This window comes from Xyrauchen texanus, chromosome 15, assembly GCF_025860055.1.
Source record: "Xyrauchen texanus isolate HMW12.3.18 chromosome 15, RBS_HiC_50CHRs, whole genome shotgun sequence".
In the NCBI taxonomy this organism is placed as follows: Eukaryota; Metazoa; Chordata; class Actinopteri; order Cypriniformes; family Catostomidae; genus Xyrauchen; species Xyrauchen texanus.
The window spans coordinates 33,801,568-33,828,310 of NC_068290.1; the positions used below are offsets into that span (position 1 = coordinate 33,801,568).

Genomic DNA, 26,743 nt, shown 5'->3' on the forward strand with positions numbered 1-26,743 from the left:
TGGTAGTCTCAATAGTATGTAAGAGAGTTTGTAAGAAAAATATGTGTCTAACGGTGGGATTTTGTGTCCCTGGTGCTGGCTTTGATTAGTCTAGTACGATGCATCTTAAAAATAAACCTGTTTTATCTCTCCACAATGTATTTTCAATTTCAAATCCAATAGGGAACAGAAGCGCGATGTCATGTGGTATCTGAGACTTTTCACAGCGCTGTGGTCAGTGACAGTCACTTTGGTAATACTTGTTGGTGCCAAAAAAAAAAACAACAGTGACGTGCACGTTGTTGTGGCATATCCATATCCAAAACAAAATGTATAGCGTAAAATGCATTGGGAACAGAGCTGTTCAGCTTGAAGTACAAAAACCCGGAGGAGAATTCTCCACGGGTTCCCTCGGGATTTTTGTAAGTTTCTTTTTTTATAATGGGGTTTCTGAACTTATGAGTAAAATAAGGTATTTTGGTAAACAGTACTTGACGATATGTCACATATGTGTAAACATTACATATCATATGTGGATGTTTTGATCTACAACATACATTACACACAGTCATACCTCCAATATATTGAATTACATACTTTAAACACACACACACACACACACCTTATTTTATTCATTAGTTCAGAAACCCCATTATAAAAACGAATAGAAAAGTCCCGAGGGACCCCGTGGAGAATTCTCCTCCTTAATTTAAACAAAAAGGCTTAATTGTCTTTATGGTACACTCCCTTTTAAAAGTTTAGGAACACGAGACAGTTTTTTTTTATTTTTTTTATTATTATTCTTTTCACCAAGAATTAATTACATTGATCAAAAATGCTGCCAAAACATCAGTTATGTTGCAAATGATCATAATGGTTTGAAACGGGTGCTTTCTAATTTGTATTTATTTAAAAATAAAAATTTTACCCTTGATGGCCAAGCCCCATTTTCAGCAGTCATTTCCCCAGTTTACTAAGTAGTAACCAACAGCATTACAAAAGCTGTAGATGTCCGTGCCAAATACTGAAAGGGCTTATATTTCCAAGTAGCTATGGTGCGTAAATTCAAAAACACATATACAGTCCAAAAGAGAGGGGAAGCTCGCACAAAATATGTAGAAAAAGTCTTACAATTACCATCAACAAAAATATTGTAAGACTTTTTCTTTTGTGTGTGTGCAAACTTACAGTCTACTAAGAAAATAATTGGAGCTTTAAATGTCTGATCATCATTCACTTGCATTATGTGGACCAACAGAGCCGAGATATTCTTCTAAAAATCTTTCTGTGTTCTGCAGAAGACAGAAAGTCATACACATCTGGGATGGCATGAGGGTGAGTAAATGAGAGAATTTTCATTTTTGGGTGAACTATCCTTTTAAGAACTAATCCTCAAGAAATAATTCATATGTGCCAATTTGGTCCTAAAGAACAAATAAAAAATGGTTGTGCTACTTAATGATTGTGGAAATCAAAATAGTGTCTTTTTTTATTGAGAACTTTCAAGTAACATCACACTTGTAAGTCGTGTTATTTTTAAAAATTGTCAAAAAAGAAACACATTTCATCATTCAGTCTCTACTTTGAGAAACCGGCTCCTCAGAGGTCATAACCTGGCAGCTTAATGAACATGCCAAACACGTGCATTGCTGCAAATATAAAGGATTATTGGATGTTTTAAGAATACAACATTTATTTAAATAGAAAGACATTTGTAACATTCCCTTTACCGTAATTCTTGATCGATTTAATGCAACCTTGTTTAACAGGAGCATTCATTTCTTCTAAAATTTTTGAACAGTAATGTAGTAGGATATGGATAAATTACATTTATTAAATCATATTGTTTACATAACTGACTTATTAGAATATTAATAAACAGATCTAAAAAAAAATATCAAAACAACCTTCATTTTCTTTTTTCTTCCAGCTTTAATCACCAGCATTTGTTTATTTGAAGTTTATGTACAGCTGATATCTGCATTTGTGTCCTTGTCAAGAGAAAACAAATAGGAAAAACAATAGGGTACAAAAAACAAAACGATGTGTCATAAGCAGATTCATCAGGCCAGGTTGTCTTTCTACTGGAAATTGGTATATGTGAGCCAAAATGAAAATAAATAAATAAAAATAAAATCCAATTTCTTTTAAACATGCATGACAACACTTTAAACATAACCTTGTGTGTTATTTACAAACCAATGCTTTTCGTTATGCACCGAAACATGTCTGCTCATTAAGTAACAAACAACACAGTGTCAATTAACTTCTTATAACAGGAGTGAGGTTTTCTTTGTTTTTCTACAAGACTGCATCAATACATCAAACAAGGTGGATCCACGGTAGAAACCATAAAACATGATCACAAACTGCTGATTACATCGAGACTGTTACAAGAGATACAAAACCATTGCATCAACTAAAGTCCTTGTTCAATCTGCCAACATGTTTTCTGCAGTTTAAGTAGGTTAACAACGAAGTTAAACACAACAACTCTTGTTCTTAAGTTTTGCTTTGCTTTACATCTGTAAGGGAGGCACGCAAAACACTCATCATCATTCTCTCACACACTCGAGCTGTATTTACACACGTTTCTCTATGCCGGTCCATTCCACTTCTCTCAAAAACAAAAAATAGCTGTGTACACGCCATAGACTCCACTGCATTTTCTTGAGTCATTTCAGATTCTGCTCCACTCTGTCCATGTCTCAATCGTCGGTTGTCTCCAGCACGCTCTGACTCAGAGCTAAGTCCCAGTAGTGCTCGGTGCCATGCTTCTTAAAATGTTCCCGAGCCATGCTCTCTGTAGGACACTGCTTAAACTTAATCTCTCCATAGCTACGTTCCTTGGCTGTGCCCTGACAAAAACAAGGGAAATGTGTAAGAATTTATAAGAAAGTACATCAGAGTTTGTTATTAAATTCAACAATGATGAAGAAAAAAAAAAGCACCATGAAATCAAAGTTGACAAAATTATATTTTTCTTATAATAAATATATAGTGTGTATGTGTGTATATATATATATATATATATATATATATATATATATATATATATATATATATATATACACACAGTATCTCACAAAAGTGAGTAGACCCCTCACATTTTTGTAAATATTTGATTATATCTTTTCATGTGACAACACTGAAGAAATGACACTTTGCTACAATGTAAAGTAGTGAGTGTACAGCTTGTATAACAGTGTAAATTTGCTGTCCCCTCAAAATAACTGAACACACAGCCATTAATGTCTAAACCGCTGGCAACAAAAGTGGGTACACCCCTAAATGAAAATGTCCAAATTGGGCCCAAAGTGTCAATATTTTGTGTGGCCACCATTATTTTCCAGCACTGTTTTAACCCTCTTGGGCATGGAGTTCACCAGAGCTTCACAGGTTGCCACTGGAGTCCTCTTCCACTCCTCCATGATGACATCACGGAGCTGGTGAATGTTAGAGACCTTGTGCTCCTCCACCTTCCGTTTGAGGATGCCCCATAGGGTTTAGGTCTGGAGACATGCTTGCCCAGTCCATCACCTTCACCCTCAGCTTCTTTAGCAAGGCAGTGGTCGTCCTGAAGTTGTGTTTGGGGTCGTTATCATGCTGGAATACTGCCCTTCGACCCAGTCTCCGAAGGGAGGGGATGATGCTCTGCTTCAGTATGTCACAGTACATGTTGGCATTCATAGTTCCCTCAATAAACTGTAGCTCCTCAGTGCCGGCAGCACTCATGCAGCCCCAGACCATGACACTCCCACCACCATGCTTGACTGTAGGCAAGACACACTTGTCTTTGTACTCCTCACCTGGTTGCCGCCACACATGCTTGACACCATCTGAACCAAATAACTGGTCTCATCAGACCACAAGACATGGTTACAGTAATCCATGTCCTTAGTCTGCTTGTCTTCAGCAAACTGTTTGCGGGCTTTCTTGTGCATCATCTTTAGAAGAGGCTTCCTTCTGGGACGACAGCCATGCAGACCAATTTGATGCAGTGTGCGGCATATGGTCTGAGCACTGACAGGCTGACCCCCCACCCCTTCAACCTCTGCAGCAATGCTGGCAGCACTCATATGTCTATTTCCCAAAGACAACCTCTGGATATGACGCTGAGCACGTGCACTCAACTTCTTTGGTAAACCATGGCGAGGTCTGTTCTGAGTGGAACCTGTCCTGTTAAACTGCTGTATGGTCTTGGCCACCGTGCTGCAGCTCAGTGTCAGGGTCTTGGCAATGTTTTTATAGCCTAGGCCATCTTTATGTAGAGCAACAATTCTTTTTTTCAGATCCTCAGAGAGTTCTTTGCCATGAGGTGCCATGTTGAACTTCCAGTGATCAGTATGAGGGAGTGTGAGGCGATGACACCAAATTTAACACACCTGCTCCCATTCACACCTGAGACCCTGTAACACTAACGAGTCACATGACACCGGGGAGGGAAAATGGCTAATTGGGCCCAATTTGGGCATTGTCACTTAGGGATGTACTCACTTTTGTTGCCAGCGGTTTAGACATTAATGGCTGTGTGTTGAGTTATTTTGAGGGGACAGCAAATTTACACTGTTATACAAGCTGTACACTCACTACTTTACATTGTAGCAAAGTGTAATTTCTTCAGTGTTGTCACATGAAAAGATATAATCAAATATTTACAAAAATGTGAGGGGTGTACTCACTTTTGTGAGATACTGTATATATATACTAACACACACACCCCGATCAGCCACAGCATTAAAAGCACCTGACTAATATTGTGTAGGTTCCCCTCGTGCTGCCAAAACAGTGCCAACCCGCATCTCAGAATAGCATTTATATAGCATAGTAAATAGCAAGTTATACATTCGGGGGGAAAATGTATAAAAATTGGGCCACCATTTCCGGAGTGGTTTTAGAGGACTCAAGAGAAAGGGATGAGGAGAGAGACATTTAATTATGCATGTTTATTATAGATTTGAGTTTTTGTTTATTTTTATTTATTGCTTCTGTGTGTGTGTGTGTGTGTGTGTGTGTGTGTGTGTGTGTATTAGTTTATGTGACCACAGGGGTGTTCTTTGGGGAAGGATATTAATGAGGGTTAAAAGTTAAATGTTGATTCGGTGTATAGTTGTTGTGTTTTTTTTCTTTGAATCAATAAAAAATGTTAAATTACAAAAAAAAGCATCCAGTGAGCGGCAGTTCTATGGATGGAAATGTCTTGTTGATGAGTGAGGTCAACAGAGAATGGCCAGACTGGTTAGAACTGACAAAGTCTACAGTAACTCAGATAGCATCTCAGAATGCTACATGGTTGGTGCTGTTTTGACAGCACGAGGGGGACCTACGCAATATCAGGCAGGTGGTTTTAATGTTGTGGCTGATAGGCCATTAAAACCACCTGCAGATTATTGTGTAGGTCACCCTTGTGCCATCAAAATGTCTCCGACCCATCGAGGCATGACTTTTGTCTATCGGCATTTGTTTGTCTATTGTATACAATAAGGCAGACAACATCCAAGACAAAAAAAACATAAGATTTATAGACAAAACACTTAGGTTGAAGTCATTTAAACACATTTTTTACCACTTCACAGATTTTATATTAGCAAACTATAGTTTTGGCAAGTTGTTTAGGACATCTATTTAATCCAACAATTGTTTACAGACAGATTGTTTCACTTTTAATTGACTATATCAAAACTAAAGTGGGTCAGAAGTTTACATACACTAAGTTAACTGTGCCTTTAAGCAGCTTGGAAAATTCCAGAAAATTATGTCAAGCCTTTAGGCAACTAGCTTCTGATAGGCGTACACACCACAAACACAGACGCAACTAGCGACTTTACCGCCAGCCACTGGCGACCTGCAGCGATAAAGTCACTGGCAGTGTGTACGCAGCTTAAGAGAGTTACAGGTATATGGTTACCTCCCAAACCAAGGTACATTTATTGTTCTTCCTGGTACCCTCATCATCGGACCCTTCAGGCTCTGGCAGAAATACAAAAATTCAAAAGGTCAAATACTAATACAAATCACATACAAATCCACATGTTCAGTCTGGGAGATCTCCTTGAGTCTCCTCTTACCATCTCTCTTTGAGTTCGGCTCATCCCATTTGATCCTATTCAACATCAGCCGCTTAAACTTCTTCTGTGCTTTGGGTCCTATGAGAAAGGGTTGTCGTTTAAAGACAACTAATAACAATCATCTGAGAAGAAATGAATGAATCCTTGCTTTATTCGCTCAATCACTTACCTCCCTCCACTACTACAATGTTGACATCTTTGTGTAGCACCACTGTACCAGTGAGGTACAACTGGTTTGCATTGGCTTCCACCTTAAATTTCTTGGCTGGGTTATGCAGATTTCGGATCCTGAGGGCAAAGCAGAGGAACTACATGAGTAAATAGCAGGACAAACAAGACAACTATGCATAAAAGGCCTTCATTTACGAATAAACCATAGCGGACTGCACAATTCATACATGGATTCCTTGTGTTGTATATCATTTAGTTTTTCTTTTTTTTTGGGGGGGGGGGTGTCCATCAAATTAGTCAACAGTTCATCATGTCATATTCATTCATTTTTGTCCATATTAATCTGACTAAAATAGCATATTTTAATCACAGAAATTTGTGCAGAAATGTTCCTTGTCTTTAATACTATTTATGTTGTGGATATGGATGATTAATCTCTTTTATATATAGGGTGTGTTTGAATGAGGTAATTAACATGTTAGTAAAGCGGTTCAGGTTTAATCTCTTGTTTCCCACAGCTCAAACTAAGAAATGCCTAAAAATTCTATGATTTGGATTATTTGAATAAATTCTTTCTACATTTTTCTTGTTCTTAAAACATTATTTGTGTATTGTTAATATCTATCTTGTATAATGTTTTCTCATCATATTTTCTACAACAGTATCATTTTATTAAAATTTTATTATGGTCATGATGTGTCTTTTTACCTTTTCTTATTAATCGTTAACAGAAGTTCTCAACAAACATATTTAGTACCGTAATTTCCGGAATATTGAGCGCACCTGAATATAAGCCGCACCCACTGAATTTAAAAAAAAATATTATTTTGAACATAAATAAGCCGCACATGTCTATAAGCCGCAGGTGCCTACCGGTACATTGAAACAAATGAACTTTACTCAGGCTTTAACGAAACACGGCTTGTAACAAAAATAAATATGCTTTAACGAAACACGGCTTGTAACAAAAATAAATATGCTTTAACGAAACACGGTGTGGCAGCGGGGGCGTGGTCAAGCGCCCGTCCGGGAGAGAAAAGCGGTAAGGGCGCTTACACCTGAGCTAAATTATGTCTAACACCGGTGTCTAATTTCAGTAAGCATGGGGAGAGCGGCATAAAAAGGCAGCAACCACAGAGCTGAGAGAGTGACACACGTCAGTCTAGTGTTGTCGCATAGAAGACCAAGAATTGAGAAACATTGTAAACATTGCTGTGGCCATTAAAAGCCTTACCTGGAACGTCAAGTGCCCTGCAGAAAACTGTCACACTGGTGCCAGTGTGACAGTTTTCCCAAGAAGGACACGTGAAGCAGGGCACTTGAAATTAGACACCGGTGTTAGACATAATTTAGCGCAGGTGTAAGCGCCCTTACAGCTTTTCTCTCCCGGACGGGCGCTTGACCACGCCCCCGCTGCCACACGGCTTGTAATAAAACATTTGAGTACAGTAGCCTACCAAGAAAGTCATTGGTCACTATCTTCCTCCTCCTGTGCACTGAAACCACTGAAGTCATCTCCTTCGGTGTCAGAGTTGAATAGCCTCAGCTTTAGTTGTCTTTTTGCACTGAGTCAATTCCTCACACTGCTGTTTCTAACGTCTTATCATCGACTCATTAAGACCAAGCTCCCGGGCAGCAGCTCTATTTCCTGTTCCAACAGCCAGATCAATCGCCTTCAACTTGAAAGCTGCATCATATGCGTTTCTCCGTGTCTTTGCCATGATGAGGGTGAAAAAATGACTACCGTAATCAGAATGAATGGAAGTTTGAGCGCGCTCGATTTAATCTAAACAGTAAACAAAAAAGTTGTTTTGACCTTAACCCGTTCGGCAATTTCATTGGTCTAATGAAAGCTTCACACCGCAAAAAAACTGAGCACATCACAGAATGTTTTTTTTTTTTAAATAAAATTTGAAAGCCGCGTCATTGTTTAAGCCGCGAGGTTCAAAGCATAGGAAAAAAAGTTGCGGCTTATAGTCCGAAAATTACGGTAATACATTGTCATTTCATTAACAAGATCAACACATTAACGAGTTTGGTTCATGACATATTCAATGCCAGAAAGACCAGATGGCAGAAATGTATAAGATCCTAATGCATGATTTTAGTAGATGTGTCATGTTTTGTACCTGTAAACAGTGATGTGAACCCCGAGACTCAAATCCTCCTTGAGCTTCTTGACCTTCTTCTCTTTCCTTTGTTCTGCTGTGAGTTTACGTGCTGCATTTGCCTCCTCATGGGCCCTGATCACACACGGTAGGAAACATCACTGTTATCTGTTACAGAGAGCCTCATGAATGAATGTGTTTATTTACACGCAAGAGAGTGAACAGTATTACTAAGTATTTGTTTGAATAGTGGCTTTCATTTTAATGTGTGTGTGTGTGTGTGTGTGTGTATGAGTGAGAGACGGATCTCACTTTTGTCTCTTGGCCATTTGTGCTCGCACATGAGCTTCTACTTTAGTGGGGTCCTGCACAGCCTCCGTCCCCAAAACCCTCATCAGATTAGAGATTCTCACTAGGGAGACAAATAACAATACATCATATTCCTAAGAAACAGGGTTTACTGACTTGAATTTAATACACAACTGCAATTGTCAACAAGATGATAAATACAACAAGCAATCAGTATTAATACACAAATGTGATGACATACAAATACATACTGAATTCTTTGTTTTTAAATGTCTGATTTGCAGGGTCTGGTTGTTTACGTACCTTTGGGTTCAGGTGGAGGCATGAGGCCCAATCGGACCTTCTCCTGCATTTCTTTCTGTGCTTCCCTGCGAGTCTGTCTCCTCAACTTCTTTTGTTCCTTCTTAGTCAAATATACACCCAGAGTCACCAGCATATCTGTATCCACTGAGAGACGCAGAAAAAAACTTTTAATCAATGAGGTAAGGTTTTGATGTTCAAACTAACTGAAATATTGTCTTTGTTAGCTATTGAGCTAATTTGATTATGTGCATCTGTGAATACCTGATGGGGCCATCTTAATCGGGTGCTCAACTAGGTTAGTGACTCCATGCAGTTCGATCACATCCAAATTAGTATTTGCATATCTGAGATGCAAGAAACAAAGAAAGAAAAATAAATAAACAGAAGACATTTAACAAAAAAAATCACCTGTTTCACTTATCACTTATTAAAGGAAACGTCTTGCATTTTATGTCATTTCTTTTGGTGTAAATACAGGAAAATGACAATATGTTAAAGGAGTAGTTAACCCAAAACTTTTAATGGTCATCAATGACTTTTGTGTGAGTTATTGACTGAACATCTCGCCCTCAAATCTCATTTTATAAACATGCCTCATGGCAGGTTTGTCTTGTAACCAAACGTGGTAAGTCATGGTGGAATATTAGTGAACAACTTTCATTTGGACCTTTTGCAAAACTACATTATGGTTTCAGAAAACTTGGATTTTAGCACACAAGTCATGTAGTCTACTTGAATGGTACCCTCTGGTGAGTGTATGCTTTAGGAGCAGCCTGGGTTATCCAGAATATCTCCTTTTGTGAAGGAAGAATATCATACAAGTTTGGAACAACACGAGGGTGAGAAATAGACAATTTTAATTAAATCTGAAATTCTCTTGCAGATTTAAGGGCTGTTGTCTCTTACAGCTCTATGTTGGATGGTAGGATGTAAGAGTCCCACCACTCTATATGAGGAACCTCTCGCTCTCCTAGCTCCTTCTTAGGAGCAATAAGAGCCAGTTTAGTGGAGGCCTGAATGCCTGTCTTCTTAGCAGCCTGAGCGATCTCCATCTGTAGCTTCTCCAGTTGAGACTGAAGGACAGAGAGAAAAATCACATTTAATAAAGTAAAAATTTTACAGTTGTTAGTGATGCAAGCCATGATATATTTTAGTGTAGTTCAGTGTCTTCGTTAAGGATACAGAGGGCTGTTGCTTACCTTAGTGCGTATACGTTGGGCGATCTTCTCAAAGCGGCCCTGTTCATGGAATCTGAAACCTTTTTTGGCTCTTTGTGCTGGAGCGAGTAACACACGTGGGTCAAAATAAGAAGTGGATTCCAGATCATCGCTTGGCTTTTCCTTTAACTGCTGCCGAAACTGCTCCCTCTTCACTGCTCTGATGTTTGCTGGAGAGAGAGAGCAAAAAGAAAAGAAAAAAGAGACCACAAGTAAAATGTTGAAATAAGGTAAAATAAATAATACTGTGATATATTCACTATTAATGGAATTTCTATGTATATAAAAGTTTAAATTCCTGCCAAATCACAAATAAGAGAACAAATATAAATTATATATATATATATATAAAACAGTTAGTTCCAGTCTTCAAATCTGATTGGGCGAGAGACATTCCATGAGCACTGATGGTCTGACAGCATCAGTGCTCAGACGCTTCACTGTATGTGTATCACTGTGCTTGTTTCGTGCCGTTCTAAATTAACATGTAAGAGCAGTGCAGATCTGTTAGGAGTTACTGGCTTTATTTTTGAAATTACATATGTTAGCCAGCAGGTGGTGGCAAAAGATAATTTTTGTGTGTAATATGAGCCAGTTGGTGACAAAGTGAATCCATTAGTCATTGTTTTCAAAGAACAGTGCTCTGTGATCGCTCGTATTACCACTACATTACTTAAGCTAAGACATTGTTTTAAAAGGCTTTAAATGAACAATTTCAGGATTAAGGCTCATCGCAGCTAAGAGACACAACAGACTGTTTGATTACAGAACTCGAGGCGTTTACCGAGTTTCTGTTTAAAATGGCGGAGGACATCGCTCTTTCTATAGTGAATGACTCTTGCACGGCTACCACGAAATAGGGAGAAATACCCCCGCTTCGATGCTATTTTTCCACTGAGAAAGCTGACCTTCAGAACGCTGACAGCATCTCTGTTTGGGTGTGGCAACAGGTGATCGCATACGCTCCGTCTCTCTCTCTCTCTCTCTCTCTCTCTCTCTCTCTCTCTCTACACACACACACACACACACACACACACACACACACACACACACACACACACACACACACACACACACATCCTTGTTTACCAAATTACTTGTTAGAAACAGCACAAGCTGTGATACTATTTCTGAAGTGAACTTTTTGAATTGCTAACGGAGGCTTGGACGCATCATTTGTTTTGAACCAGCAACAGAAGATTCTGATCCGTCGCGTAAGACAGTAAGTAGTTCCATGCACAAATGCATTTTTATGACCGCACTCGTTTTTCTATTTTTTTTTTTTAAATGTACTTATTCATTGAACTGTTTTATATAAGCAATATCACACTTGCAATCGTGCTATATGGCCCTATATCAGCACTGCTGTAATTACCTACGACACTCAGTGCTGATGTAGGGCCATATCGCACTCTTGCTCGTGTGATATTACTTAAATATACGCATGTGTGTGTGTGTGTGTGTGTGTGTAACAATGCATTATGCAACATTACATGTTTTATTTTATTTAAAAAAAATAATAACATTTTGATACACAAAGAAATCAAAAGTTATAGCATTACAAAAATAATGTGTCCCAAAATCCTCTCTAAACAAATAAAACAAGAATGTTACATAATTACACATGCAAATACAAGTCTTGAGTCTGTGTCATGTACTTGGTGCCATCTCCTGGTGGCCATATGTAATTACTGTGATCGATCAAATGACCCTCTGCTTAAATATGGAGGACTATCAACACTAGTTGGAGCAAACTGATCCCAATCCAATTGGTTTAGCATTCGATGACGCTACAACATTTCCAATAACGTCATCAGATCCAGGAAAGCTCACGTGTTATTAGCCAGATAGCGAGATGCAAGATAGCCTGATGATGTGTGCGCATTGTGCTTCCTGTGGGTTATTGAATGATCTATGCATCTGATTACTTTGTTTGTGGGCTCATTTTAAAGATAACCGACCCATCTAAGTAATCTTATGGAATATTATGTTTATGTTTTTGTGTTTATTTTTTACAATGCGGCATATGAGCAATAGCTGTTCACATGAAATATGTATCTCAAAGACATGTACTTAGCTATTACTTGCTATATTTTTGTCTGGGAGTAAAACAAATAGATTGGTTGTATTCTACTCTTTGAGAGCTTTCCAACAAATGATACAACACTATTTGATCAGTTTGATGTTTTTACCGATTACAAGAACATCCGAGCTTAAAGGGTTAAATAGTTATTTTTATTGAGGACACTGTATATCACTGAATACAAAGGACATGTCCTATATAGCAACAGCCTTCGTAATGAGACACAACTTAAATGTGTGTACTGTGCACATTTTACATCCTATATACTGCAGAAATAGTAAGAGTAGTATGATATTGACAACAGATAGGTGTATTACCTTTCAGGGTGGGCATACGATGAGTGAGCTCAATTTCTTTGCCACTGGCATCAACGGTTCGTCCAAGCTCATCCAAAATAAGGGGTGTTGGTTTTGTGATCTCACGAGGCTCCACTTTACTGTGAGCATATATAAAAAAATCCTTCAAATCATCAACTACATTTCACCTCAGCATGAAAGCACATTGCAACAACATTTTAAATGTAATACTGGAATTAGGGCTGCACGGTTATAGCAAAAATCATAATCGTTGATTATTGCACTTGATATTGTAATCACGATTATTAATGTCGATTAGAATATTAAATTACCATGACGTTACAAAGTAAGCAACCATGCGGTTCTTCAGAGTAGCAGATTTCAATGGTGGATATGAGCTGTGTTCCAGTTTCTTTTAAGCATCTTTTAATCATTAAATATTGTAATAATATTTGTTAATGTTAAATTAGTTTAAATGGATATATATGGTATACAATAATTAAAATGATTGCTAAAGTACTTCTTAAATAATTTTTCCTCATATAGTAAATAATATGACATTCAATATTCAAACATATTAACAGCCGATTTAAATTGAACAAGTTACTTACTGCATTCAAGAAGCTCTTTGGTGGCGAGACAGGGGACCATTCATCACGTTAAGTCTTCAATGGTGATCTTGTTCATGTAAGATCATCGTTAGATCATTTTTGGCCTCAGTTGTTGCACTTTGGAAATTAAAAGGTGTCATTTGCGATCAGAGTTTGTGCTATTCATGAAAATGTTAAATCTACTAATACCAGCTCTGTGGTAAATGGGTCCTATTAGAGCAGACGCGATAACTATGACGGTGATTCCTGAAATATGCTATTCATGCCATATTCTTTATGTTGTCTACACCTCCAAAACACACTTAGAACAGTTAAGCTGAATAATTTTATTGCTATTTTGTACAAATTAAATTCACATTGGCCTACTTATTAACATGACAAAACAAACCTGTAATTAAATTTTTAATAACTTGTACACAGAAATAACAACGTGACAAACTCTCCCCATACAATGACTGCTGTCACTCACTGCAGGTTTACACTGTTTGAGATCTGCATTTCGCCGCAAGCTCAGTGATGCTCTTCAGCACTCTCACGAATGCTCTCATTAAAACAAAGCTGTCTAATCAACATAATAAATCAATTATTTACACTGCGTCTCTGCCTTGATTAGAACGTGAGTGTTTTAGTTTTGTCGTGTTAATCATTTGCAGGGCTTTTAACATCTACATTCAAAGCGAGCGGTGCAATATGCAATGAATCCAAAATAACTTACTTTTCCCTCTTGTTCTGCAGCTTCTTTTCGAGTGTCAGGTGATGTTTCTTCAGTATTAATTTTCGTGTGCCACCGCGAACAGAGGTGGAACATAAAGCATGCATCTGAGCATTCAGAATGGTTAAAACTTGTGCATTAGAATCAGTTGTCATTACTGAAAGGACAGAGGACTAATTTAAGCTGCTCTGACTGGCCATTGCCTTTTCATTGCACAAAAGACATGTAAGTGATTGGTTAGAATACTCAACCTCTGAAAAAACACATTGTAAATAGAAACCATTGATGCAACAGGAGCAGACTGAACGCTCTAATCGCCAGTTTTCACGATTACATAATCGTGGGAGCCGTAATCAAATTGTAATTCGTTTTTCGATTCATTGTGCAGCCCTAACAGGAATACATGATGAATGTCCCCAATATTTTCACTTACGGTGGTGCGATGCCCATGGCGTGCAGGTTGGCCAAGGCCATCAGGTTATGTGGACCTGTGTTGTTCAAAGCACCTAGAATCCCTGGTTTCATAGACAGCGTGGACTGGATCTTGGCCTGTAGCTCAGCTGCCTTACGGGCCTTCTCTATAGCGTCATTCATGAAGTTAGCTGCCTGGGAGGGGGCGATAGACTGGGCTGAACCCACCGATGGGATGTGACATGGAGCACTGGTGTCTGTCTGCGGGGGAATCACCAAAAGTGTAGGCTATAAAACAGAAGGGAAAAAGTTAGATAAATGATGGCATTTGCTTGCATATGAAAAATAATTCTCCATCAACAAATACTGTTTATAATAAGGGGGACCTTATAACTGCTTACATTATGAAAATATAAATTTGACAAATGATATTCTATGTAAAGCTGTCAGAATTAAGGCATTAACGCATGCGATTCATTTAAAAAGAATAAACGCATTTACCATTATACAGCATAAACCAGAATAAACACTGGTTAGATGGGCAGAACCTTTGTGATGTGTCCGCCCAGAGTAATTACATTGATGCAAACACACACAGAAATGATTCAGTGTCAGTGATAAAGTGATGGGGAAAGGAGCTCTTAATGCTATTTGATGAACAAAACAAGCCCAGAAGGGACTTCTGACAGAATTCAAGTATTTTTCAGCCTCTTTAAGGTGCATTTTATTTACCACAGAAGCTAGGCAAGTCTTAACTCTCACCAAAATGAAGAATGAGCCGTTTTTTTTCTGTAAGCGCTTTTCATGTGGATTTTAAAGCGGCGCTCGACATTCACATTGACACCCTGACGCGAATCATTACATACTACAGCATGTTAGGGTCAAAAAAATACTACAAATATGTGAACATGCCCCCATCACGGTTTGCTTAAAATATTTTTCAGTAGATTTAAGCTTGAATGTCTTTAAAAGTCTGGCTAGTAAAAACTACAATTTACTAGCAAATGGTGATTCTTTCATGCTCGTAACAAAATGCACAAATAAACGATACATTGTTGTAAGCTCACAATACACTACACAGAAATGCACTGGTCATTTTCTATCTGTATTTAATGCACAAATAAATGCCAAGTAATGTACTCTGTATTCCAATACACATTAAGAACTTATTAGACTTATTCCAAGACACTGACTCACAAATATAAGTGCTTAGCATTGCTTAGATCGGATAACACATTCACGTTAAGGATGGATGGACCTATAGCGTGTGTCTGAGACTGTCAGCGTTAACCGCCTCTCAAAAGAGCCCCAATCCACCTCACCACACATCTCGAAAGTCTCACGTAATAAATGCATGTTGCACAACAGTTACATGGCTGCAATGCTGGTCTAAAAAAAACTATTGTAAATAATACATAGTGTAGCAACTAGTGAATCTTTAGTGAAGACAGCACCTTACATATGTGAGTTGAATGTATTACCATCACCCCACACTGTGTGAATATGTTTAAGATATACTGCAAGTGTTAAACTGAGGTTGGGCTCGCAACCGCACATCACATGCGTTTGAAACGTCACTTCTGTTAGCTGTTAAACGGCGAATGCTTCTGTGTAGTAAAACAAAAAAACTTAACTTACACATACACTTCATGGCTGTGTACATAGTGTATTGAACAACTTGGGACAAAGCTATAGTCATGTGGTTTCATGAATAATAAGCATGAGATGGCGCCTTCACATAGGATTAGGCCATGTAGTCGCAATGATAATAATGTGATAACATCCTGTGACGTTAACTCGATGTTGATTTTAAACCCTAAGATGAAAATAGTGCAACAAATCCCTAAATGAAACACTTTACTCCTAAAATTAAAAGCCAGTCGGAAAGCATGAAATTTGGCCACATATCCAAAGGATTTACTTGCATTGTAGAGGGTTGCCACAGAGAGTCAAAAATTAATCTTGGGATTTCACAATCAATATCGGGAAAAAATCTATATTTTTACCCAAACCTAGTTATTTTTAAAACCAGGTTATTTTATGGTTCCCTATAAGCTCATATAAACACAGGCATTACAGAGCAGGGATAGTTCACTCAAAAATAGCTCACCCACACCTATTATATAGCCTTTGAAGACATGGATTTAACCACTGCAGTCGTATGAATGAATTTATGCTGCCTTAATGTGTTTTTTTAGAGCTTCAAAGTTTTGGTCCCTGTTGAATTCCATTGTATGGACCAACAGAGCTGAAATGTTCTTAAAAAAATTATTGTGCTCTGCAGAAGACAGAAAGTCAAACATCTGGGAAGAGGGTGACTAAATGATGAAATAATTTTCATATTTGGGTGAACTGTCCTTTTAAATGTAAAACAGGGGTTTGGTGTCCATCTCTTACCTGAACAATGGGAGATGGAGTCGCAATACTCAACTGTTTCTTCCTCTCTTCAATCTGGCGTGTGGCTGCTTCCATCATCTGCTTGATCTGAGGATAAAGTATCAAACACAGTATGAACACATAGATCAAACATTCAAAAATATGTAAGGAATACATATTTTGAATTATTCAAAAAGAATGCACACTTGAGGTGGTAATGCACAATGCAGTCATTTAATATGTGCAGTTACACCTTGGGTGTGCATTATTTGTCAATAATTCAATGGGCCAGAGTCAATTATTCCATAAATACCACGGTTACCACACCTAAATATAGCGTTCAGGGTTTTATATCTAAAAAAAGTTTCTGGTTTTGATCCCTAAAATGCTCTTGTGAGTGGAACTTCTTTCTTCTGCCATGGATTCAGCGTCTTGCTTTGATACAGCTCAAGCCTTCAATGCTAGTTAGAAAACATCACTTTAGAACTAGCAACGGAGGACTTGGAGACTTGCACTGCTTTACTGGAGGAATTACAGGAGTCACAAGTTAGTGCTTTGTGCGTGTGTGCGAGAGAGTTTGTGTGCGATAGGTGTGAATCTTCACTGGCCTCATGATTCAATTACAATTCAAAGGGTAACGATTCGATTATAAAACAATTCTCGATGCATCACGACGCATCTTGTCCTTCAATATCTTTATTTTTTCAGTTTCTTCAAAATGTATTTTTTACTCTCTATTTTTTCACTTTCAGCTTTTTATTTAACAACTGTTTTAAAAATCAGAACGAGTCACATTACATAAACTGGCCTTTTCAGATTAAATAAATGGTTCTATAATTTAAGAGTATCTCAGTTTTTCAGTTTCTTTCTTTAGAACCGTATAAAAAAATCTCTTAAAAGCACCAAAAAAATATTGGTTCTCCATCAAAACACACTGAATACTATTACTTCAACTGATTATATTATTTTTGTTTAAGCATTGTAAATAATTTAATAGTATTTAATTATTATTTAAAATTAATCTATGCCATGCTATTTATTTTCATTTTTAAGCTCAAATGGAAATTGCTGGTCCAGGATAAGAGATATATCTGCTTCTGTCAGCTTCTCCTCTCCTGCACAGGTGATAGTAAAGTGGTTTAAATAGCACAGTTGTTGCCTCAGAAATGTATCAAGTGTCCCGTATGCACTGTTGTATCTGTTTGCCCTGCGAGTAGAAGATAAAACCTTTAACATCAGGTGTGCGCACTTTAATGACAAACGAGTTACTGGGAATGACAAAAGCAAATGAAACGGAGCGTGCGCAAGAGTAGAGAAAGGCATTGGGGAAAGGGGAAGAAAAAAATTATTAAATAAAAATATCACCAACATCTCCCAAACCGCTGCCTTGTGTGCAAATCAGTGCAATTATCGGTGCAAGCTCATCTTTCATGTTGTTTGTTGGCTTTTTATCACGAATAAACGCTCCCGTTGCTATGTGTGTAGGTTTGTGAAAGAATTTTGGGATCGTAGTTTCATTCGGGCACAAATAGTCATGTGTTTGATACAGCTGGTCAGCAAACAATCATGTTTGTGCACGTGACTTTAGTGCATGCTGTTACGATGTGTGTGGGAAGCAGGAGAAGGCAGATGGGGGGGTGCGGATCCAAACGCGGTTTTATTAACAAAGTGCAAATAAACAGACAGGAACAAAAGAAACTACCACGATGGGTAAACAGAAACTAAAACACGAACACTTTCAAGGGCACACTAAACGGGAAAACACGGCTCAAATGAACACGGGAAGACAGGCGACGGAGAAAACATCGGAACAGGGAGACATCAAAACAGTTGAAACATCCATAACATTAACATGCAATGAAACACAAACAACAACCAACAAGGGAATGGAGGAACAAACAGGGTTTAAATACACAAGGACACAATAAAGACTAAACGAGACACAGGTGAAAACAATGATGAGAGCAGGCAGTGAGGGAGGCCGGGAATTGTGGGAATTGTAGTTTTTAGACAAGGACAGTGAGACTCGGGGCAGACAACAAGGAAAACATGACATGGAATATGATCAGTGAAGGGTGAAACGGAAAACACGGGCCAGACAACAAGGAATCGTGACACATGCCCTTAACTCACGTCTTTGTTTCTACATCTGTCTTTGGACTCAGAATTGATTCGGATTCTTTTGAGTATGAATCGCGATGCATCACCGAAACGATTTTTCCAACAGCTCTAGTGTGCAAGTCTTTTTTTGAGGGATCGAAAGAGACACTCATAAACTGAGAGAGATCACCTCTGGGATTACCTTTATGTGCTGCTTTTCGGCATTGGAGTAACAATGTAGTGCGATGTGTGTGTGTGCGAGCGAGCGAGAGAAGGGGTGGGGCAGCGTGATGCTTTCCATATAGCAATGTGAGACCGATTAGGATGAACTACAGTGAAATATAAATGGTTTCACATATTAAAAGTTATTTCGGATAATATAAACTTTTGTATTGATCAAGTGGCAGGGGGTGCGGCTCTATATGTTGGTCACAATGAGTCTCAATGTGTGTGTGTGTGTGTGCATGCAAGCATATGTATGTGTGCGTGTGTAAGTGAGTGCAGGTGAGACGAGGAGCGCGAGAACACTTTTCAACTAAAATTTAAATAAATGTAAGATATTATAGACATCGTTTGACGATTTACTTTAACCAATGTCTTGCTTTATAAGGTTATTTTGGTGTGTTAGCATGTACAGTGTTGTGTGTGTTTGTGGGTGAGACGAGAGCGACAGAGAGACAAAAGAGAGAGAGAGAGAGAGAGAGAGAGAGAGAGAGAGAGAGAGAGAGAGAGAGAGAGCCCAAGGACACTTTTCAATCAAAATTTAAATAGATTTAGGATATTATAGACTTTGTAATTCTTATCCGATGATTTTAACAAATGTCTTGGTTTTAATTTGTTATTTTGTTGTGGTAGCCTGTAGGGCTCTTTGAAATAACTGAAAAATTTGGCAAAGTTATATGGGACTGTTATGCGGTCAAGACCTTGAACTACTTCACAGCCGTGTGTTTACTGGAAAATAATTGCACACCTTTGTCAATAATTGAATGTTCATCAAATCAGAATAAAGCAATCAACAGACCCGATGTATAAGAAATAAGCATTTGATTAGCACCTTCAATGAAATATATGTGAACTTTCAAACTCGAGCAGCATTAAGCAACATCAGCTATGGGCAAACGCATCTCTAGTCTGCTGATTTGTACAGTTTTTCATCTTTACTGTAGCAAATAACTAAATTAATTTCTCATTATATTAAATTATTTTCTTCATCTGCTGGTTCCCAATGCATCAGAATAAAACCAGATTAAGTGACACAGTATGTGTTGCTAACAGATGCCTCTCTGTCTATCTTTCTTGATGTGTTTGTGTGGGTTACCTGCATCTTGGTGAGCATGCCAGGGCTCTCTGTAGGGGGTGCAGGTATAACAGCCGGTTCCTCCACCTCCTCAAAGCGAGGAACTCTCTTCTTCTTCACCACTGATTCGACACGCTCTTTATCCTTCACTCCCTCCACCTCATCTCCAAACACATCCTAAACACAGAGAAAGAGAAAACAGAAAGAGAAAGACAACTCATACAAGTTAATGAATGCCTTATTGGCTAACGAGAACATCAATTCAAAATATCCCTGGTTTTATTGTGCATGTTAATCTTATATATATATATATATATATATATATATATATATATATATATATATTATATATTAGGGCTGGGATAAACGATAATTTTTTAAACGATTAATCTAGCAATTTATTTTTTCGATGCATCGATTAATCTAACGATTCATTTTTTTTTTTCAGTCCGATTCGATTTCGATTCGATTAATCGACTTGTGACAACACCGGTAATACCGGTTTCATCGGGGGTGGGGGTGTATAAAATGTTTAAAAAAAAACATTTGCCGGGAGTTTGATTGACTGGCGATCTGATCAATCAATCATAATACGGCATTTTTGTCCGACAAAGTAGTCAGGAGAGAGAAGATTAACGTCGGTGGATTTGAATTTGAATAATGGATTGTAGGCTACTGTACTGACATCTTTCTGTGGTTAAAACAACAGTCCATCTGATGTAGGCTACATTCATGTTTAGCCTATTTGATGCTATAAATTAACCAAGGAAAAGATGATCGGTTCACGAGCAGCTTTAACTGAGGCAATCTGTCACGACACATTAAAGAGCCACAAAATAGTAGGCCTATTTATGGTTTAATTTTCTTTGAATGACCAAATTTGAAAGTTGAGACTTTATTAAATGTTACCTGCTTGGTCCTGTCTGTCAGCGCGTTGTCAGTGTCCTCTCTGTATTTTTCACGACATTCATAGCTATAAGCGCATTATTAATAGCTATAAGCGAAAACTTTAGGTGTCGACAACGTATTATAGCCTACTCCAACATCGAGTGCAAAGTGGGGAGTTGAAAAAAGCTTACGGTGCTCTGTCATCTGCAGCTGCAACCGGGTGGCGCCTCTTAAGGTGCTGGTGCATTGCCGTGGTGCTAGAATGGAAGGCCATCTCCATTTTGCAAAGACGACATATCACGGAATTGTTTCCTTTTAAATTAAAGAATTCCCATACTTTCCCATAGGAACGAGTGCATGCCGCCTTGCACTTCTGATAGTCTGAGAAGCCACTCGTGTTTCTACTACTCGCCGGCGCCGCCATCTTTGTTTTGGGTCCGACGAATCGACGCGCATATTTTGCGTCGACGTATTTGTTGTCCCAGCCCTAATATATATATATATATATATATATATATATATATATATATATATATATAAACAATTCTTAACTTTCATAAAAATGTATTAGTTTTCTCTGCCTCTGAAATAATTTTGGTGAAACCCAAGGACACGTTGACAGAAAACACATATCATCATTGCTCTTCAATTACAATCCAATAAAAATAAATAAAAAAAATCCCACCCTAAATTATTTTAAACTTTTTATTTTTTTTAAACGAATCACTGAACAATAAAAAAAAATTATCCTATCACCACAGAAAGCTGTCAAATTAAAATTTGAAAATGTAATCTTCATCAAATTTAAGATAAGATGCACATTTGAATGCTAAAACAGTGCATTAAAATAGCCCCTGGGCTCAGAGTCTGAGCCACTTCACCATTGAGTTCAGCCGAATACCATTACTGTCTGAGAATATTACTTGCGTACATCCAACTGTAATGAAAATGAAAACACAGTGGTATCGCCGTAATTACAAAGCTTATGTCTGGGGTAGTATACTTTGGCACCGGTGCAAGACCATGCTAAAGGGTTCACCCAAAAATGAAAATTCTCTCATTTACTTGCCTTTAAGTCATCCCAGATGTGTATGACTTTCCTTCTTCAGCAGAATCAAAGTGAAGATTTTTATATGCACATTTCAGCTGTTTGTCCATACAATGTAAGTAAATGGGTGCCACAGGACTGCTGGCTAATTGATGGCCCAAAAGTGTAAAAAGGCAGTGTAAAAGTAATCCACAGGACTCCAGACGATCAGTTAATGTCTTCTGAACAGAATCAATACATTTGTATAAAAAATAAATAGATAATTAAAACATATTTAACTTTTAAAAAAATCGCTTCCTGCCAGCAGTCATCGTATCAGTGACGTAAGCACAATGGCACGTTCACGGGTGAAGTCAGAAGAGTGCGCTTTGTTTACAACAAAGGAATGAACGTCACGCTAGAGTTAATTCATTTCAAAAAACAATACAGCGCTGACCAGATACAATTATTAAAAATTAAGTAAAAAAAAATGTTATTATTGATTTCTTAAACCAACCTATTGCTTTCCTTCTGAAGACATTAATTGATTGACTGGAGTTGCGTGGATTACTTTTATGCTGCCTAAATATGCCTTTTGGACCGTCAAACAGCCAGTAGACTGATGGCACCCATTTACATCCACTGTATGGACAAAAAGAGCTGAAATGTGCTCAAACAAATCTGCTGAAGAATTAAATTCTGCTGAAGAAGGAAAGTCATACACATCTGGGATGTATTAAAGGTAAGTAAATCATGAGAGAATTTTCATTTTTGGGTGAACTAACCCTTTAACATTGAACTACTCTCAGCCTCAGATGGGACACCCACGGACCGCCCACAGTCTGTTCTCTAAACATCTGATGCTAATAGCACACAAAACTAAAAAAGTTTCCACATTGAAAGAATAAGCGGATTTGAGGACGAAATAATCACAGAATTTTCCCAAGTTTGCCAGGTTAGTGACATCAAATATTTTACAGATATTCAGTGTTTCATTTGAGGCACGTAGCAGAAAGTGAAGCGTATAACCACAAGCAGAGCTGCATTTTCTGCTATGTTTATGTTTTTCTGTGCTGTACTTACACTCTCTACATATTTTCCGCTATTGTCTCATGTGTTGTCTGGGCAATCGCCTGTGGAGACTGGCACGCCATTATGTAAATATTTTTTTTTCCCATGTCTGTCTATTATTATGGCATGATACATTTCCAAAAATCCCGCCCATAAACGCCCTGTAATGACAAAATTGACTGTTATCAATCACACTTTTTTAACAGCAAGGAATGTATTTTGCAATAGTATAACATGGTGCTGTTTGGCTTACATGTATTTGTTATCCCATTGACGACTATACAAGTTTACCATGCTCTAGTTTACTTCCCCATTCAATGCGGAATATGCGAAAAGGGTCCACTAAGCATTGTCAAAACAGAAGGTTCTAAAATAACTCTACAGGTCTTTTCACACTTGAACTTGTTAACCCCAGGTCATCCTTAACCTGGTTAAAAGAAATCCTAGGTTATTTTGTTTTATGCTTCACAATGTTCATACATACCCTGAGGTAATAATTAATCCTGGGTATTTATGTTCCGAGGTTTTACACTGTACATTCGTAAACCCCGGGTTAACCTTCTTATTTTGGTGTCAATAAAAATTATTGGAGGAATACTGCTCACAACACGCAACCTGTCATTAGAGCTGTTCTTCTGTGAAAATGTCGCCAAAAAACATAAAAGGAATACTGTCTCTCTATCACATCATTTATCGTGTTTGCCATCAGTGTTGTTCGACATTTTACTGCTGCTAACCCCCTATCACGGTTACAAGTGTGGAACTTTGCTTTATGCAAGGTTAAAAGCTGGGTTTAAAAAGACAATAACCCGCGGTTAAGCGCAATGTGTAAAGCCCTTACCTTGAGTTCTCTTTTGCGGTTCTTCTCTCCTGCTCCTTTATTCCCACGAGAGTTTCTGCTTTCCTCCAGAGCCTCAAACAGTCGCTCCACAAAGCTGCTAGCCGAATCATCAAGAAACGGCCTAAGTTGGTCTAGAGGAAAGCAAGAAGTATTGCACATTATTATCCGAAAGATCCTCATGGAATTATCACTCCCTTGTCCCAGTACACTAGGTACAGAGTTACTATGTCCCAGTACACAGTTACTATATTTAAACTGAAGTAAGATCTTATGAGAGGAGAACTATCTGCAATTGGCATAATTGACAGATTTTCATCTATCTGCTCAGGAATTAATTCAAGTCAAATTAGTGATTGCTACATATTTGCAGGGCAACCAACACAAGCACACTTACCTGTGGTTTTTCTCTTGTCCAAGCCTTTTCCAACACAGTGTAATGCAGCAGTTACCACAGTGGGTTCGGAAAAGCCAAGGACCTTCTTTACTGTTCGCTCCACCCATGGCTTCAGCTCATCCACCTCACGCTTGGGCAGAGACATATTCTGACAAACAGAGGAGATGGATAACATTTAATATTGTGGATGTAGATCAGTTTAATACATGATTAATATTTGACATTAATAGACAGGCCTAATGATTTAGTTGAAAATGCTCACAGCACTCTATTACAAAGAGTTGTATATTATGGTTCTCAATCACTCAAGGTCAGCATCTGAGCTTGACTGTCCATTTCTGACCAAATTTCATCCCTGATTAGAGTGTTTTCAGTTGTTATTATAAAGCAACATGAGTACAACCTCTGTGGTTAAAGCAATAGTTCACCCAAAAATGAAAAATCTCCCATCATTTACTCATGCCATCCCAGATGTGTATGACTTTCTTCTGCAGAACACAAAGATTTTAAGAAGAATCTAAACTCTGAAGGTCAATACAATGCAATTGAATAGTGATCAGAATTTTGAAGCTCCAAAAAGGAGATAAAGTCAGCATAAAAGTAATCCATATGACTCCAGTGGTGCAATCCATGTCTTCTGGAGAAATCCAATTGATTTTGGGTGAGAACATACCAAAAAGTTACTCCTTTTTCAATGTACATCTTGACAGCAGTCTCTAGACACCATAATGATTTGAAGCTCGATTGATGCATGGGCAGAGATGGAGCTATATTAAGCACGGCTCTACAATAAGGATTGCCCGATGGCCTGGGGTCAGTGTGAGAAAGATTTGGGCCAGTTGCTAGAACTGTCATTTGCCCGATCGGGCCAGTGCTGCATTTATAACATTAGTGCAAGAAAAAACAAGCGAGACAGCACAAAAATTACACAGAGCGAACAAAGTCTTCAAACCGAGGAGCGAGCACGAGTATATTTATCTTATCGCAAAGATGCACAATATACTGAACGTGCCAAGGCACAGTCACACAAGATCGTGCAGATATTGAGCACACTCTCCTAGCACTGTCCTGGCTTTTTTCCAAGTGTCTTAGCAGCAGCTATTACCAATGTGTAGAAAATACCAGGAAAATAACAGACTTAATTAATTTTGTAGAGTGGCATTCCGTGTTCACAGTGCGTGAAGAAATGTATACATTTAATTAGGTAATGTTTCAAAATGTGAACATTAATTCAACATAATGCCATTTGATATGAAAAGAAGCAAGATCACTACGGATATTAGGCTATTATTATCAGAGCTGTTCAGCTGCAGGGTGAAGACGAATATTTGAAAGTCTTCTTCATTTCATCCTCATGAAACACCAGTTACATATCTCATTTCTGGACCATACAGGTATTTTTGTTCTTTTGTATATCAGACACTGTTGGTCTTGTTTGGGTTGTCTGATTTGATGTTATATACACATTAATTCACAGATAAGGGCTAATATCTACTTAATGTATATTACACATCACAACCAATTTAGTAGCACTTCTGTTCTCTCTGCCAATAATCAAATCGTTAACTCAGTGACTAAATCTTTTCATCTTTGATTAAAAGCACATGTGTATATGGCAGGACGGCTGAGGTTAATATGATGTATTTATATCTGTAAAGCGCATATATGAGATTTCATAAGGCATGAATCATATCTTGCAAATTATAAATGTGATTACATTTTGGAGGACATTGTATTTTATATTTTTTCTCCCCCAATTTGGAATGCCCAATTGCGCTCTAAGTCCTCGTGGTGGTGTAGTGACGTAGTGACCAGGTGGTGGAGGACGAATCTCAGTTGCCTCCGTGTCTGAGAGGTCAATGTGTGCATCTTAACATGTAGCATGTTGAGCGCGTTACTACAGAGACATAGCGCATGTGGAGGCCCACACTATTCTCCATGCACAACTCACCACGCGCCCCTACTGAGAACAAGAACCACATTATAGCAATCACAAGGAGGTTACCCCATGTGACTCTCCCCTCCCTAGCAACCAGGCCAATTTGGTTGCTTAGGAGACCTAGCTGGAGTCACTCAGCACACCCTGGATTCTAACTCACGACTCCAGGGGAGGTAGTCATCATCCTAACTCGCTGAGCTACCCAGGCCCCTGGGGGACATTGTATTACAAACATAAGATATGTAAAAAAATATTTATCTTCAGACATATTTTATAAAGCCATGATGGTAAAAACAGCTATTTGTCATTTGTGTTGGGGCCAGTGAAAAGTTTGGCAAGGCCAGTAAAAATCTGAAGCACTGGCCCAACCAGGCAAGAAAAAAATCTTAGCATTGACCCCTGTTAAGTGCTATATAGTGAAGCTGTATCCCAGAGGAGACTACTGATGTCAAGATGTATAGTGAAAAAAAAAAAAGTGTTATATTTTTGTCTGTTTTCACCCAAAACCGCTTTAAGAAGACATGGATTACTTTTACGCTGCC

The 26,743-nt window shown here is 38.2% G+C and overlaps 1 protein-coding gene across 1 annotated transcript in view; it reads right to left on the reverse strand.

Moving 5' to 3' along the window:
* Positions 1-1,580: 1,580 nt before the first annotated feature.
* prpf3 (PRP3 pre-mRNA processing factor 3 homolog (yeast)) overlaps positions 1,581-26,743 on the reverse strand; it is a 26,053-nt gene continuing 890 nt past the window's right edge. Inside the window, exons 2-17 of the mRNA XM_052144021.1 lie at positions 24,263-24,410; positions 23,869-23,999; positions 20,063-20,218; positions 16,666-16,752; positions 14,291-14,556; positions 12,556-12,674; positions 10,138-10,325; positions 9,845-10,011; positions 9,200-9,282; positions 8,939-9,082; positions 8,639-8,738; positions 8,348-8,461; positions 6,217-6,335; positions 6,048-6,125; positions 5,888-5,949; positions 1,581-2,837 (exon numbers count right to left, since the gene is read on the reverse strand). Of these exons, the coding sequence (XP_051999981.1) occupies positions 2,688-2,837; positions 5,888-5,949; positions 6,048-6,125; positions 6,217-6,335; positions 8,348-8,461; positions 8,639-8,738; positions 8,939-9,082; positions 9,200-9,282; positions 9,845-10,011; positions 10,138-10,325; positions 12,556-12,674; positions 14,291-14,556; positions 16,666-16,752; positions 20,063-20,218; positions 23,869-23,999; positions 24,263-24,407 (2,109 nt within the window). The 5' untranslated portion in view covers positions 24,408-24,410 and the 3' untranslated portion in view covers positions 1,581-2,687. The remainder of the gene's footprint in view (positions 2,838-5,887; positions 5,950-6,047; positions 6,126-6,216; positions 6,336-8,347; positions 8,462-8,638; positions 8,739-8,938; positions 9,083-9,199; positions 9,283-9,844; positions 10,012-10,137; positions 10,326-12,555; positions 12,675-14,290; positions 14,557-16,665; positions 16,753-20,062; positions 20,219-23,868; positions 24,000-24,262; positions 24,411-26,743) is intronic.